Genomic DNA, 17385 nt, shown 5'->3' on the forward strand with positions numbered 1-17385 from the left:
TTAATGTAGATGGTTCTTTCTTGTTCTAGTCTTGCTGGTTTTTCGTTCTTTGCCATGGGCCAGTTTTTAGGGTTGGCTTCTGTTAAGTAGTTTCGCCAATGCTGGACTTTTCTGAATATTTCTATTTTTGATATGCTGTAAAACTTTCAAGTTTCAAGATCTCTGTAAAACCTATTTTACTTAATCAAAAACATTGATGAGTAAAGTAGATGTATAATTTTCTTATGATGATGCAATGTAGAACATATGATAGACAATATTAGAATGTTGTGTAGAACATTTCATCTTTCTACTTATTTAAAACCATGTTTGTTGCATTTGTGAAATGATACATTTCTATTATATATTATCTTTCATATATTTTACACAAAATATGTATTACTTCCAATCTTATCAATCATTTATCTCTAAAACCATCATCATAGACAAAGTTATATCTAGCTATAATAATATATGTCCAATTTCTCAATTTTCATATAATGTTTTAAATTTATACAACTTTTATTGAAAGTAAGTTATTTGAACTATAAAGGTTGAATCATTCCAATTAGTCACAAAGTTATGTGGTAAAATTGAATTTAAGAGCATGGATATGATAAGTATTCATGTTAAGTTTTTAGGAATACAATTGTCTAAGAGAAAAATATGATTCATTCAATAGTAAATAGTAGACTTGAAATTACAAACAATATTTACCATATTACTCATAAGACCCCTCCTAAAAATTGCACACATTATAAAAGTAAGGAACCTAGTTAAGCCATCTCCATTGATCCCTAGTTGGGTCAAATTAAACTTTGACAACTCATCACTTGATAATCAGGGTTGAGAAAGAGGTGGTGGTCTTCGAAGAGACAGATCGAGTGCCATGATGGTGTATATTTTATTAAGCTTGGCTCATAGGTTTCCTACGTGGTTGAAGTGTACATGACTTATCATTAGATAGAGTTGGAAATTGTGTGATATTATACAAAATTTAAAATCGAGCGAGATGCAAAAAATATCATTGTATTACTGGTAGTAAAAATTACATCAAGATGGGAGATAGTTTGCATCGTTGACAAAATTGAATATCTCCTTTCTAGATTAGATGATTACAAATGCCAACACATCTTTAGGGTAGGAAATGACATCATTAATAGATTGGTAACTATGGGTCATTTTACAAGAAATTATCATATCTTTGAATAGGTTACAAGATCTTCCCAAGGTGGTTCATATGGAGATTTCAAAAGAAGGTGGTTCAAGTTAATAATGATGCTAAAACTACAATACTTTCCTTTTGGATTCAGATTTAGTATTTTAATGTTATCTCAATTATTGATACTCATTTGACCTAGGATTTCTTCTATTAAACCTTTATGTGAGGCCTCACGTTGACACATCATAACATAGCTATTTATTTTCATTTTGCATACTTTATATTGTGAGACCTTGTTATACTTTAGGGTTTTAGGGATAGTTATTCAGACTACTAGATGCCATGTGATGATTACGAAATGATGCTTATTTGTGATGATAAGGACTTATTATGATGATTAATGATTAATTATATTCATATACATATTTTCTTATTCTACCAATGGATATGGATTAATGTTTTAATATTTTATGTTAGATAAAGGATATCATGTTCAGTTTCATGATGCACATTGGTTTAGAAATGGAAAATTTTATTTGAAAATTGATTTAAAAAGGTTTACATGGTAATTCAGTTATGAATACAAAATTGATTTAGGATGTATATTATTGACCCTATGATAAGACATATTGTCAATTAGTGACAAACATTTAAGTCATTTAGGAAGATCAGTTAATACTACAAGCTAGATTTCATTTAGTTAGCATGCTTCAATATAGTCCGAGGAGATTGAGGGTATCATATGTTAACCTAGCACTATCACATGGAAAAACATCATAGTGTAAACTAAGTTAGTAGTGTGAACTGAGCTAATAGTGTTCACTAAGTTCTTAGTTCAACCAAGGCATCCAGTGTCACCCAAGTTCCAGAATATCACCTAAGCATCCATTGTCACCTGAGTTCCAGAATATCACCTAAGCTCACTGAACTATCCAAGCATCGACATAACACCTAAGTTGATAGAGTGACCCAAGAATCAACATTTAGCCAACCTAAAGATGTAATTTGATTAGTATAAGGGCATCTCTTGTTTTGAGCCAACTTAGAATGAAAATATTGTTTGATGGCTATTTAAGAAAAGTAAATAATTTTATCTAAGATGTGAATAAGAGTAAAAAGAAGAATATGAGATAGATATAAGTAAGTGGATCAAGCGAATATGAAATAAAAAAAGGAAGATAGAGAAAATTGATACAATGGCTACTAGTAGTATAGATGGAAAAGCAAAGACACATCTATTGTAAGAATTTGGTATAGCTCTGATACCATGTAAGAATTTGTCATAGGGAAAAATGATGCCAAGATCAAGAAGCTCAGGACTAGCACATTATGGACCAAATAATGTATGATCATAATAATATGATAATGAATAATTAATTATCTTTGGATATTAGATTGTTCAATGATAGATAATTGATTTTGTTGATGTGATGTTCAAGTACACTAGGAGTGCCTGTGTATAAAGGCCTCTAGAATGCTTCTAGAATGTCTAGGAGTTAGAAATATGATAACCCTCACAATTAAGCACATGTCCACCAAGAGTGGATTATCCTTCATTAAATATAGGAGTTAGTGTGATAATGAGAGGATAAGCCTACAAAGGTGTGTCACATAAAATTATGTTGTAGACACCATGTGCTTAATTATGAGTGTGAACAACTATGTTGTCAACATGACAACTTAGTTGATTATGCAAACTCTAGTGTTGTAGACACCATGTGCTAAATTAGAGTTTCTTACTCCTATGTTGTCAACAAGACAACTCATATGAGTATGCAAACTCCTAGGTCTCTACCTAATAAATAATAAAATAATACATTTATATCCTAAATAAACTTAAGTAAACTATAAATGATAATTATTTACAATAACACCCCCCCTTAAGTGCAACTTAAAGGAATGCACTTAAGCACACAAAAGCTATGATGAAATGCATAATGGGTCTCAACTACTAGGTCATGTTAGGTACCCAAGTACAAATGCAATGTTGTACATATAATACAATGAAATAAAATGCAATGAAATCTCTCTCCAAATAGAGAAAGAGGGAAAACCTCATGGGAAAAACCCTCTCCTAAAAAGAGAGATATGTACAATAAAGAAAGATGCATGTATGGATGGAGTAATCAAGATGCCCCAATTATGACATATATCATACATATACAAAATTTTGTAGTCGTCATTATCTTAGCCAATGGAAAAGTCTTTGAGTATGGCAACGTTAGGTATGATTTTTTATATAATTTCTTCTTTGCTTCAATGTGTTGTTATTTTGAATGATTTGAATGGTTTGTATTTCTTTTTGGAGAGTGATTGTTTAGTATAAATGGCTACGAAATGGTGGTATTATTTGAAAATATGAAAGAAATAGTTTACATATGTGGAGAATTTGAAGAGATTTATGGTGTTTGAACAAGAAGCCATGGAAACTTTGATTTATTAATGGCTGACTAAGTGTCTTTATATTTTTAAATTAAATGTCTTTGTAAAGAGTGTTGTAAATCTTAGGGAATGGATGATTCTTTTAAGTAGAAATGTAATATTTCGAAGGTTGTGCACTTTAAAAATGTGAGACAACAAGAAAATGCTTTTTAGAAATTTATCAGGCTTTACAGTAGTTGCTAGCATGAGTTTTTGATAGTCTTGATCCTGTTATATAGTAGACTTTACAATATTTGAGAAATTAGGTGGCATAGTGGAAAATAAATGAAAAAATCATGTCAATTAAATTAAATTATTTGTGAGGCATGGTGTACATACAGATATACATTTATGTTGACAAAACATTCAATAAATGCAAAATTTTGTTTGAAGTTACCTCACTACACCATAAAAATGCAATTCAATCAAATGCATAGACATTTTCTTCCAACATGCAGTAAGGTTTCTTATTTGGGCTAAAATCAGTAATTGTTTTATAATTTGTAATACATATTAGAGAGACTTGTTCTATTTTTATTTTCACAAACATTCCACTATAGTTTTTAGAGAATGTCTAGCACAAGCTATATGAAAAGTAATTCAATGTATTTTGTCTACCTCAACACACTTCATTAACCATATTATATCACTTCTTTTGTAGATCAATTAATTGCCACTATAGTTCTTTCATAATTTGTTTGAGTGATTTGGTTCATCACAAGGATCAACTTGACAATGCCACAACATCGACAGTTTGATTTTTGTAGCCGATTTATTACTTTGCTAGTGTTTGAATGATTTGGTTATTGTGTGTATACTATTTATTTAAAAATGGTGATTGAAATCTTTGCATCATAAGTATATGTTTTGCCAACACTATTTGCAATTGGCAGTTTCACAATATTTTTTCTTTGATCAACAGTATTGGAATTGTAAGTAGTTGGGGTTTATTATTATTGTATATTTAAATTCTCTAAGCTTTATCTTAAATGAAAGATTCTATAGGACAAGCAAAAAATGAAGAATAAAATTTGTTATCTATTTCATCCCATCTTTGTTTTGATAAAAAAATACTATTTAGTTTCAGTACTTATAAATTTGTTCTGTAGCACCAACAGGACTAGAAGTTATTTCTACAATGCTTTTGGGATTCAAGTGAAGCCCCAGTCTTTATTGAACTTCCTCGACATCCAACACTTTTAGGATCTTTTCTATACACATCATCATATTTTAGGTACCTTTTCTATATTTTGGACATTATTGTACTTTCAAATTCAAATACTTTGTTTAACTATTTGGTCCTATCCAAACATTTCTCTATACTATCCCCTATTAGAACCATAAGTTAATATTAAGAAATGATTGAGTCTGATTGGTTTCTTGAGCATCACTTTATCATTGTTTATAGTTATATCCTCTGCAATAGTTCCATGGCAGGAAATACTAATTAATACATTGAAAGTGGTTTTGCACAATCCATGAATGATGTCAAAAAATGCTCAAATCATTGCACCTATCATCACTTGACAACATTAATAGTTGTTTCATGGACAGTATTGAATAGCTCAAATATAATTACAAATTATGTCATTGTTTGAGTGTGGAGAGCCATTGTGAGAAATGAATAAAGGATTTCTTGTGAAATTCAGAGAAATAAGGAAATTAGAGCTAATTAGGAGAGGATGAGAGTATGAAAAGCACAAGGTAAAAGGTCTGTATTTTTGCAGCCTTGAAAATGGTTGTGATTTAAATTCATATGACATTTTCCAAATTATCCCCTCAAACAACATACCCTATTAATAATTAGCACAATGCCTAAAACCTATCTACTTTGATAATATTCATTTGATTTGGGAAACAAACCTCATCTTGGCCTTGAGCTCAGTTTTTGTAACACATACAGTATAACATGGGGTAGAAATGGCCCATGGAACAGTCTTTAGCAGTAAGGATGTGTCCTTTCCTTCTTTCACTTCATGTCAAGATGGTTTTCTAAAACATGAATTCTATTAAATTCACCACCATGTTCTCATAGCTATTCCTATAGCTTTCTTTGATCATGACTATTGCTCTGCTGACTGGACTTCACATGGGAGATTCTCACTATTATTAAGAAACATTCTCAGAGGGACTCCATTTTGGACTGAACTTTTTTAGATAATTCTTTGGAAGGTTGCACTTCTTTTTACATTGAAAGAGTTAATTTCTAGAAAATACTTAATTTGGTAGGTTGTTTATTGCAAAAATAAAAAACATAGTGAAGGTTTATTATTTTTTGGCATTACTTTTTGTATGTTATCCACATTACTGCCAATTTGTTTTAGATACTTCAAAACATGCTTGTAAATGTTGGTCCTACATAATAATTTTTGTTTCATTTGTTTTTCTCATAATTTATTGGTGGGTTATGCTAATCAGCTTAGAAACCATTGTTTCATTGTCTAGTCCTTGCATGTAGACATACAAGATCCATACATCGCTTTATTTGTTGAACCAAAAAATGATATGAACTTAAGTTCAAGAAGTAAGGTAGGAAATTTTCTAGAGATATATATAAACAATTGATGCAATGCCATGTCACAGTTAGTCAGAAGCAAGATATTACAGTAGGACAAGTGTAACAAATACCACAATCTAAGTCAACCATGAGGAATCATAGGTGTGCAGACCTTGTATAACAGGTTTATTCCACTTGTCACAACTACACCCTATTTTTATCTAGATATTGAGATAGGTTCATAGGTTAAAATCAGTTGCATAGGTTCTTCATGAATCTAACTGTGTAGAATGAACTGCACAGTTTGACTAGCTTCTGATTAATTTCATCAATCCACTAGATAGGGCATTGTTTTGGATCAACCTATCAATTGGGAAAGGATTAAAGCTAATGAGTCTAGTAGAGAGATCTAACTCATAGTAGTTTAATTAAGATTAATCAATTTATTTTTGTGCAGATTTATCATCAATGAAAGGTTCAAACTAATCGATTTAGTGCAAAGACCATTTTTTAAATTTGACTAAACTTTTGTTCTTTGGGTCTCTACTAGTTCTATCATGATGGAAATAATTGAGATCTTTGGTTCCTCTATCAAACCTATCAAACTAACTGATCACAAGTACCAAACTTGTGGCTTTGAACAATGCCCAGGTGTCTTAAGCTACTTTTACAAATCTTTTCCTATATTGACCAAATGAAATTGAAAACCTAGAACCTTTTCACATTTAATACTACCCTCTTCTTTTGGTTTAAATGATTGAGCCCTATTTTTTTTGTAACATATTATTCAAGTTGTGCCTTTTGGGTTTCCTATCTAACCTAGCCCTAATACTAAATTAATTTACAAGAATAAGCTTAAAGATTCGAATCCATAACCATCTATCTTCTTTGAGGTTTTGGGCATGGGGGTGTTCTTCCAAATTATTTAATTGCTAAAAATAATGTCATTGAAATGAGAGTATACCTGAACAAAGGCCCAGTTGTTAGTAAACTAGAAAATGTATTCCATTAATCTCAGGTAACAGTGAACATGGGAGAAGAAAAATTCATCTTCTCCTTCAACCATATTCATTTCCCGTCCCCACCATACAAAAAATAGACTTATCACCCACCACAAAAGCTAAATTAATTTTTATTCTTTGTATAGGATAATTTTTGGAAATAAGATGTTCATGTTTGATTACAAGGACTTGAAAAACTTCTAGAAAAGTTACTAAGATTGATGCCAAATTGATGCTTCCCAAAGATGTTGTTAGGGCTCTCTGGAAAGAGAAATGAATGTTTCACTGCATTCCCCTTAGATAAAATAATGCCAAAACCATTGCGGTTGTGATGTGCACTATATTTTTTAGTACCTCCATCACCCATCCCAAATAGAGTATGAACGTCGTTATGCTCAGGGCTACATATTTCTAGTTGCCAGAAATAGATCCATATAAATACAATAAAAATGACCCAATAAGAGGGACATATAAGCTCTAGGTATTTCTTAGTTTGGGACAGAGCCTTGGGGAGCAACTTTGATATATATTTTATCCTACAAGTGACATTGGGAAACAATTTATACATGAGAGGGTTTTGAAATATGCATGTTCGCTTTCTTACAATGAATATCCTAATTCCAGATAGGATACACAGAATGCATTGAACTTCTAAGCATTGCACATCTCATTAGTCATGCAAGAGAGGTAAACTAGAGTCACAGTCACAATAATCAAGCACGATATTGTAGTTGAGGATTAGAAAATCATTTTATATAATGTGATTCCTATAGACCTTTTTTGCTAGATTTGGATTACAATTTGTTTCATTACTAAATTTTTTTGTTGTGGTTGTGGAAATCTATTCTTTATAAAAGAATCCTTTTGCAAAGACAATTTCTTATTTTCTCTGGAAGACACTCTTTTCTTATTTATAGGTGTAGATCTAAGTTACAAATTATCATCATCCTATATAAAGTTATTACTCTGATATTGCCAGTTCAATATGTAAAAATGGTGAAATGAAATTCATTGGGTCAATAGATAATAAAAATGTTGACCTGTGATAGATAGTTGTTTGGTTGAAGGTAAATTGTTTCTTTGCAATCTTGTTTTCCAATGTTCTATTTCGATGTATTTCAGTTTTGTATTCTTATGTTTCTCATCACTGAAGATGCTTTCTTATTATTTGATCACATGTGTTTCTATTTTTTGTGGTTCACTTCATACATTGGCTTACTATAAATTGAATATTTTTTTCATCTTGCAGGCAAGAAGAGTGTTTAAGGCCGTTTGAATAAAAACAGCTCACACAAGATATTTATCAAATCAAAATAAAATTCTTTCATGCATACACATTCTAATGACTATGATATGAGGAGAGTGTACATGTGCATGAGTTTGGACACATGAATGATGACTCCATTTCTTCATTCTAATGATTAGAATGATCATAAACTCTATCAAGTTTGTTATTTTTCCTATTGAATGTCATAGTCTTCATAACCCAATTTTTTTGTTGTAGCTTTCTATTTCAAAATATTCGTGGTGTCCACACAAAATGGTAGACCAGGTATTTATGTTGTTTTTGTACTCCTGATATCATTTTATTTAAATGAAATAGTAAATAGAATTTAATATTTATCTCATAGAGTAATATTTCATATCATCATTAAAATGATTAAAATACTAAACTGGTTAGTTTTAATTTTATTTAGAGTAATTTACACTATTTATGAAATGTCTTTGTGACTATGATGAAACCCTTGAAATTAGAAAATACCTTCAAAAATCTTACCATACAATGATTCTATGCATAATAAGTTAGAAAAATACATTAATCTTACATTTGGGATATTGAACTAACATAATCATAAGGTTTGAGGAGAGATTTTTGAAGAGAACTATGTTTCTTAGATGGTGCTTAGGTACGGTTGTGTGATGAGATGGTGGAGATGGTGCTTACCTATGGTCACGTCCTTTTTTTGCTACAGAACTATGTTAAACAACAATACAAATAATTCTAACATATTATCTCAAGTTAGCTAAAGACATAAAAATATACAAATTAGGTTTTCCAAATTTTAATTTTCTCAAGTTGCAATCATGAGCTGTTGAAGAATATATACTATGCAAGTTAAAAAATTAGCACACTTATTGTTGATAGTACATGGTGGATTCAAGAAAATAGGACATTGTCATCATCTGAATATTTAGATGAATGAGCACCAAGACCTGCTCCAGGTACAAATGCATACTTCAATGAAATGATATATTGCACTTGCAAAAGGTGTGAAAATAGGAAACTAAAGAAGCGATGACTTGTTGGTATCCAAAGAATGAAATATGGAGTTTATATAGAAGAGGTATATTGTAATAATATATCTTATAATAAAAATTCATATGCATATTGTTTAATACTTTATTTCTGATCATTTTATTTGATTTTTTTATTTATGAAAAGCCACTTCCAACTCCGAACATCATTGAAGAACCAATGAATGATAGTGATGATAGCCAATCCTGAGATGAAGAGCAAGATGCATTTGTGGATGAAAGCACTTCATAGATAAATGAGGCTGGAGTTAATCAATTTATCCTAGACTTCTACACATCTTCTGAAGAATTTATTGATTCACCCATAGCTCAGCTGGCTAGGATGCCTCTATTTCTAAATGTAGACACTTCTATACTAGCGACACTTATGTTATTGTTGAACTTGAAGATTGCACATGGATTGACAAATACATGCTTTACTGACATATTAAGGTAGGATATATATTGCTATAAATTAGTTCTCTTTGGTGTCTTCATTTTTTTAAGTATTTTGTATACTTATTAAAACTTATTAAAAAATAAATTTCATCACGTAGGCTTCTGGCAAACAAAATACTTTCAAAGGACAATAAGTTGCCTCATTCTCATAGAGAAGTATCTTCAATGATGAAAGACATTGGAATGGAGTACAATACATATGACGCATGTCCAAATGAGCATATATTGTACTATGGAAAGAATGCAAATTTGAAGTAATGTCCAATGTGTCACACAAGTAGGTATTGCCAAGATCAAGTGTCCAAGAAGGTTCCACATAAACTATTATGACATATTCCACTAAAGCCAAGGTTTGAGAGAATGTTCAAATGCAAGGAATTGGAAAAATATATGAATTATAATGTAGATGGGAGAAGTCAATATGGTCTCATGCGTATTGCTGCAGATAGAAAATATTGGAAAGAGATTGAGGAAAAATGGCCACATTTAAGAAGTGAGCCAAGGAATGCAAGGATATCTCTAGCAATGGATGGTGTCAATCCTTCTGGAGATCTTAGAACAACATATTTTGTATGGCCAGTTTTAATTATTAACAGCAATCTTCCCCCATGGATGGAAATGAAAAAGGAGCATGCAATGTTAACTCTTATCATACCAGGTATTAGAACATATAAATTCAATGCTTTCTTGAAGATTTTATACAAATACTTCATTTTTCTTGAAACCAAATAATTTTGTTCTTTTATTTAGGGAAGTATCAAGTAAAGGATATGGATGTATACATGGAGCCCCTCATTGATGAGCTTTGTGAACTATGGAATGGTATAAATATGTATGATGTATCAAGATCAATCAATGATAGAAACTTCCTCTTTCATGCAATATTGATTTGGACAATACATGATGCCCCTGGGCTCTCTATTTGTTGTGGTAATATACAAAAAATTTCATTTTGTAATTATTATTTTCATTGTACCATTTACTAACTCTAATTTCCATTCTTATTTTAGGGCTACAAATAAAGGGGAAACATGCTTTTCCAACATATGGGCCAAAAACCTTACACAGGCAGTCAAAAGATCTCAATAAAATTGTGTATGATGAGTATAGACATTTCTTACCACAAAATCATTGCTATGAAGTGTGTGAAAAAAACAAGTTTAATGGACAAGAAGTAGAAACAAGAAAGCCAAGAAGAATGAACCCTTCTAGGTGGAAAGCGATGCATGACAAAAAGGAAGGGGCAAGATTTCCACTAGGAATGAAAAGGCTCTCAATTTTCTACAAATTAGAATATTATGAGAACTTGCGAATAGCCCATCTATTTGATACTATCCACATTGGAAAAAATGTGGTAGAATGCTTATGGAAACATCTAAATGGAACCAATCATGAAGCACAAATTAAGTTGCGGAAGGACTTGCAAGTTGCCAATATCATGTCGAACATGTGGTTACATGGAGACAACTCATATGTTGGTGTTCCATGGACTCTTACGTCAAGCAAGAAAGATAACATCATTGAAACAATGAAAGTGATTAGATTGCCTTCTGGATTTGGTGCATCATTAAAAAACTTATTCACAAGAGATGGATCAAATTTATCAGGCCTAAAAACACACGATTGGCATAATTGGATAAACGTAACTTTGTAGTATGTTACAAATATTTCAAACCTAGTTAGAAATTTTCATATCCAAGTAATAGTATTAGGTCATGCATATTTTAAAATATTTATTCATCAATGGTTGTGCAGTATGTGTTGCCCACAACAATACCAAGTAGTTTTGATCATGATGTCACATTAACAATATACAAATTGTCGAAATATTTGAGGTATTTTGAATTAATAATGCATAATAATATATTTATCTTATCTTTTTCAGTGCATCATTACTTTTGCCTATGTACGAGCTAATCCTTTTGGTTTTGAAGATATCAAAAATCTTTATCTAATAATTGAAAATGTTTGTAGGTGGGTTTCATCTAAAGAGATACATCAAGATGACTTGAAGTACTGGAAAAGGAATATTTCACTTTTGATGTGTGATATTCAAATGTGCTTCCCTACTAGTTTTTTTAATTCTCAAGAGCACTACCTTGTACACCTAGTAGAAGAGATTGAGTCGTGTGGTCCTATTCATATTTGGACAATGTGGCTAGTGGAGAGATATATGAAAGTTTTAAAAAAAATTGTTAGGCAAAAGGCTCAACCAGAAGGATCCATGGTTGAGGGGTATGTGGTTTTCCAAGAAATGGTTCATTTGAGTGAGTACTTGCCTCAATTGCACCTTGAAGCTCCACAATTATGGAATTATAACCAACCTCTATCATTTGAAGGAGAAAAATTAGAGGGGCAGGGGGCATCAAAGCGGATAAAAGGTATGGAATAATGTTGAAGCAATAATTTTATGTTAAATTTAACAATGAAATAATTTAAATAATTATTAACTTATTGATCAATTTATTGTTTCTTTGTAGATGCTAAGGAGTGGGAGGCATTACATTTATATATTGCGTACAATTCTGAGTTTATGTTGGAATGGATGGAGAAGTATGTTGAACAAATGAAATTAGAGGATGAAAAGGCATGGGCCGACATATATAATAGACATGGTCAAAAAACTTCTCGAGGGCTACCTGCAAGCCATAAAAGAAGATGGATAGATAGATGCTCATGGAATTGGCTAAAGACCAATATTGAACATGAGGCAACAAAAAATAAGAATAGAGTGACACCACAAAAATTAAACTTTGTTAACGAATCAATGAATCAAGAGGTGATTCATATATATTAGCATATTGGATATGTCTACTATGTTTCATTTTATTTTTTGTATAATTGAATCTAATTAGTTCTTATTTTAATGATTTTAGGTAAAATATTACAAAGCAATGTGGAATCTTGGTCATCATTTTTGCATTAGAAAAGTTGACGAAAAGAGACAAAACTATGATTGTGGTGTTTCAACATCATTTGAGGTGGAATGTCATTCACATGCAAATGATAGAGAACCAATCACAAGCACGCTTCAGTATTATGGAGTGTTGGAGGATATTATAGAGCTTGATTTTAGGTCTTTCACGAAATTTGTTTTTCGTGTTGAATGGTACAGGCTAATCAAAATGGGCGAAGATAAAACAATCTTTTTGCACAATAATAGATTCTATATGATCAATACTTCTAGATTTGAAGCCACTTCTGAACCTTATGTGTTTCCAAATCAATGTGACCAAATATTTCTCATTCCAAATTTAGAACAACTTGGTTGGTCATTTGTTATTGCTTATGATCCGAGAGGGTTAAGAGTAACATTTGTTGAAGCAAACAACCATGGCTTACTTGAAGATGCAGAAGTCCCACTTGAAGACATAGATGACAATGATGGTGATGATGAAATTTTTATTTTCAATGATACATATGACCATGATGAAGATCTTGCTGATTTTAATGAAGTGCTTGAAACACATGAGGAAGCACAATGATAACAAGTCCATGAAGATGATGACTTCATTGATTTTCATTTACCTATAGTTGAAGGTGATGAAGATTATAAAAGTGATAGTATTAATTTATTTATGGATTTAGGGCCTAGTAATGATGGGTTATTTATGCCATCAGATGAGGACATTGCATCTGAGGATGATATGGTTTGATACCCATGCTCACTTTAAGATTATTGTACGTAATAAGTACATTAATAGACACTTATATATGAGTATTGAGTTTATTATTATACACAAAATGTAATGAACAATTACTAATTCGAATTCTTTTATAGTGGATGTTTGTAATGTCAATACATAAAACTTCATTTTTTTTCAATTGGATAAGTTTATGTTTAATTGTATTTATGTTTTCTTTCTTCAAGCATTTATTCAAAAAATAATTTTATGTTTGCTGGAGGCACATGATATAACATGCTACAAATTCTCAATTGAATTTCAGGGAAACTTTACACAATCAAAAGCTAGGAACTTTATGCAATCACCACCTACTCAAGATAAATGTAATATTAAAAAACTCAAAAAAATGCATATTGACCACTGCTTATGTTGATGATTAATGAAATTTGTATATGTTATTGTTAATGGAGAACTAAATTTGAATTTTTTACTAATATTGTTTGCATATGTTCTCTAATAAATATGTTCTTATTTTTATTATATTGTCATTGTGTACATCTTCAAGAATGTGGCCCAAAGTGCTACAAATTCTTCTGTGGGGGATCCATTGATTTTAAATGCTGTAGTTGAAATGTTAAAAAATAGACAAGGGCAATAGATAACGATGATGGTTCATGAGGCAAGCTTTAAAATTATTGTTTATAATATCAATTATCAAATGTTACCTTTTATATAATGTTATTTTATATCTATGGAATGCAAGCCATTTCAAAAGTCATTCCAACCCCTATTACATCAGTTAGTACATCTACTACTATAACAGTGGTAAAATATGATCAAGATTATTATGCATTTAATAACCTTATTTCAGTTTATCTAGTTACTATTTTTTCTACTTTTCTATACACAATAAATTTGGAAGTAACTCAATTAAGCATGTATTTTGCTAGTATGCAAGATTCAACTATGCCCACCAATACATCTATTGCTATGCCAAAGGTAGGATGACATGAATTTTTTGAGTAAGCTTGATTAAAATATTTAACTTATTATATCATCAAAATATTTATATTTGTACTTGCAGAATATATCAAGGACAACTCCAACAAGCATGCAATCTACTAGTGTACAGGCTCATGGTAAACCCTCTATGTGTAGAACAAAAACACCTATGACACGAGTTGGATCAAGTTTAAAACCTCATAGCAGACCATCTAAATCTTAAAAAAATGTTCCTAACGAACCTGTTGAATAAAAAAATGACTGGCCCTATTAGGAGCACATCAAATATGGGTTCTTTAAGAATTCTTCCCCCTACATTGGAACACATTTAGTTAAGGAGTAATAAATACTCACAATTCCATCTTTAATATAATGTTATTTTATATCTATAGAATGCAGGTCATTTTGAATGTCATTTCAACCTCTATTACATTAGCTACTACATCTAGTACTATATTAGTGGTAAAATCTGATCAAAATTATTATGCATTTATTATCTGCATTTTAGTTTCTCTACCTACTATTTTTTGTGTTTTTTTTAAACACAAGACATTTGGAAAGTAACTCAATTGACCATGTATTCTTCTGGTATGCAGGATCCAACTATGCCCACCAATACATCTTTTGGTATGCCAAAGGTAGGATCTAATGACATTTTTGAGCAAGCTTACTTACATTAATTTCATCTTATTATACCATCAAAATATGTATATTTGTACTTGCAAAATATTTCAGGGACAACTCCAACAAGCATGCATTGTACTGGTGTAGAGGCTTATGGTATACCGTCTATATCTACAAAAAAAACACCTATGACAAGAGTGGGATCAAGTGAAAAACCTCATACCAGACCATCTACATCAAACAGTAATGTTCCTAATGGACCTGTTGAGTTGCGAATGAATGCCCTTATAAGGAGCACACCAAATGTGGGTTCTATAAGAATTCTTGTACCTACATTGGAACAAATTTTCTTGAGTAATAGAGACTCGCAATCAAGAATGTTAAGGATGTTACCAAATACTCCTAAAAATATTGGAATCAGACAAGAAATGATTAAACAAATTCAACTATGTGATAGGGCATTACTGGAGACTATAGGGACTACCTCAAATGAATAGGTAAAATTACAAAGAGATATAATAAATTCTTGTTCGTGTGAAGTTCATATATTTTTTTAGAAATATAGATTTTAATTTTTGTTACTTTTTAATTTTCAAATATTGAAAGGATTGGTTTATTCTTAGATTTGATTTATCACTGTTAACTTGTAGTGTAAGAGATATATTTAGAATGGAATTTGTTCTTTCTTTTGTTTGCTACTGATATCAATGAACTGAAATAATATTTTTCCTCATCAATGACTTCTCCCACCAACATCATGTTAGTATACAAATATATAGGAAAATAAATAGTCACTTGTTGATTAAATTAGTGTTGTTGTATTCAGTGATCAATACTTGCTATATAATTATTGAACGAGTGAAGGAGAATTGTTGCCAGATTGAAGATTTGATATATATATATATATATATATCAGTAATATCACTTCATATATTTCTTAACTATTACTGTAATTTTCTTTCTTTACTTCTGTACTTGACAGTATAAGTTTGTATGCTCCAAATATATGTTGTTGCATATGGGTGTTTCATATTTATATCATTTTACTGGTACATAGACATGCCTTGTAGAACTTTATGTATTATATATATATATATATATATATTTCAGATGTAAACAACGAATCTGAAATTTTCTACGGCTCTTCGTGTAGCAGCAATATTTATTATATATGTGTGTGTATCAATGTTGACATAAATGATATAATAGAGTAACAAGTATTCCTTTTTTGGCACATGATTATTTGAAAATTAATTCTTATCCTCAGTATAGTCTATTTGTTAGCATTGTCTTTTATTTGATTTCTCAATTATGGATAATGTCTTTGCACTTGTTCTGGATTTGACAATAGTTTAATATTTTGGTTGGGGTTTAACTGATTTCAAAATTTAATTATAAATACAAGAAGTAAATGAGCAAGTGACTGATGTGTTTGTAAGGGGATTTGCCTCAACCCCCAAGACTACAAAAGTATCATTAGTAACTACAAAAAGGATTGCAAGAACTAACAATATTTATCACCTCTAAAGGAAATGTGTTGAAGGATGAAACAAGCCTAAAATACTTTCACTTTATATATCGACATGTGGAAAATTTATTTGGAGATACCAGCCAAAGGGATTGGAGGAATCAACCTATAGATAAAAAGGAAGAATTCTTTAATGATGTCATTACAACATTTGGAAATCATAGTTTTAATAAAGATGTTATTCTAGATATAGCATGTAAGTACATACACTCAAAAAGAGATAATTTAAGGCTAAAATTGGTCAAAAATTTGAAGTACCCACGTCCAGCTTGGATCACAAATCAAGTGACATGTTATGAACTTGTGAAAGATGCCAAGTTTAAGACGAAGGTTGATGACAATCCAAACTACAAGGCATCTATACAAGGAAGTAAAAGATGCCTTCATGATACAAACAATGCAACCAAAGCTCAAGTGTCAAGGACCAGTTCTCATAAATTAGGATCTGGTGGATATAATAGCATTCATGCTAACATGGTAAGTGAATATTTAATCTATTATATTCACTATCTTAGTAATAAGTTTCTAAGTTAATTCAGTTTTGTGAGTCATTGTACCTTATAAGTTTATTTCTCTTTGTTAATATAGGCTCACCATTTTGAAAAGGAGGTAGTAGAGGAGGACTTGAAGTATGCTCTGCTACATGGTTCACAAGGCCTTCGACAATACATGATTGATTAAATGGACAAATTAATCAATAGTGAAAAGTTTGATGTATGTAATTTATATATTTTATGACATGGATTAAATTAATTGGATAAATTATGTTTTAATACCTAAATTGTTTTGTG

At 30.9% G+C, this 17385-nt stretch overlaps 1 protein-coding gene across 1 annotated transcript; it reads left to right on the plus strand.

Annotated features, from left to right (window-relative positions):
* Positions 1 to 10243: 10243 nt before the first annotated feature.
* Positions 10244 to 13299, plus strand: LOC149577357 (uncharacterized). The gene is made up of 8 exons (XM_089796127.1): positions 10244 to 10472; positions 10565 to 10636; positions 10825 to 11456; positions 11570 to 11649; positions 11789 to 11857; positions 12014 to 12195; positions 12295 to 12401; positions 12691 to 13299. The coding sequence occupies exons 1-8, from the start codon at positions 10244 to 10246 to the stop codon at positions 13297 to 13299; spliced, it is 1980 nt and encodes a 659-aa protein (XP_089652253.1).
* The last annotated feature ends 4086 nt before the right edge of the window (positions 13300 to 17385 follow it).

This window comes from Cupressus sempervirens, chromosome 1, assembly GCF_028749045.1.
Source record: "Cupressus sempervirens isolate cs-2001-9-10 chromosome 1, ASM2874904v1, whole genome shotgun sequence".
NCBI classification, from domain to species: Eukaryota; Viridiplantae; Streptophyta; class Pinopsida; order Cupressales; family Cupressaceae; genus Cupressus; species Cupressus sempervirens.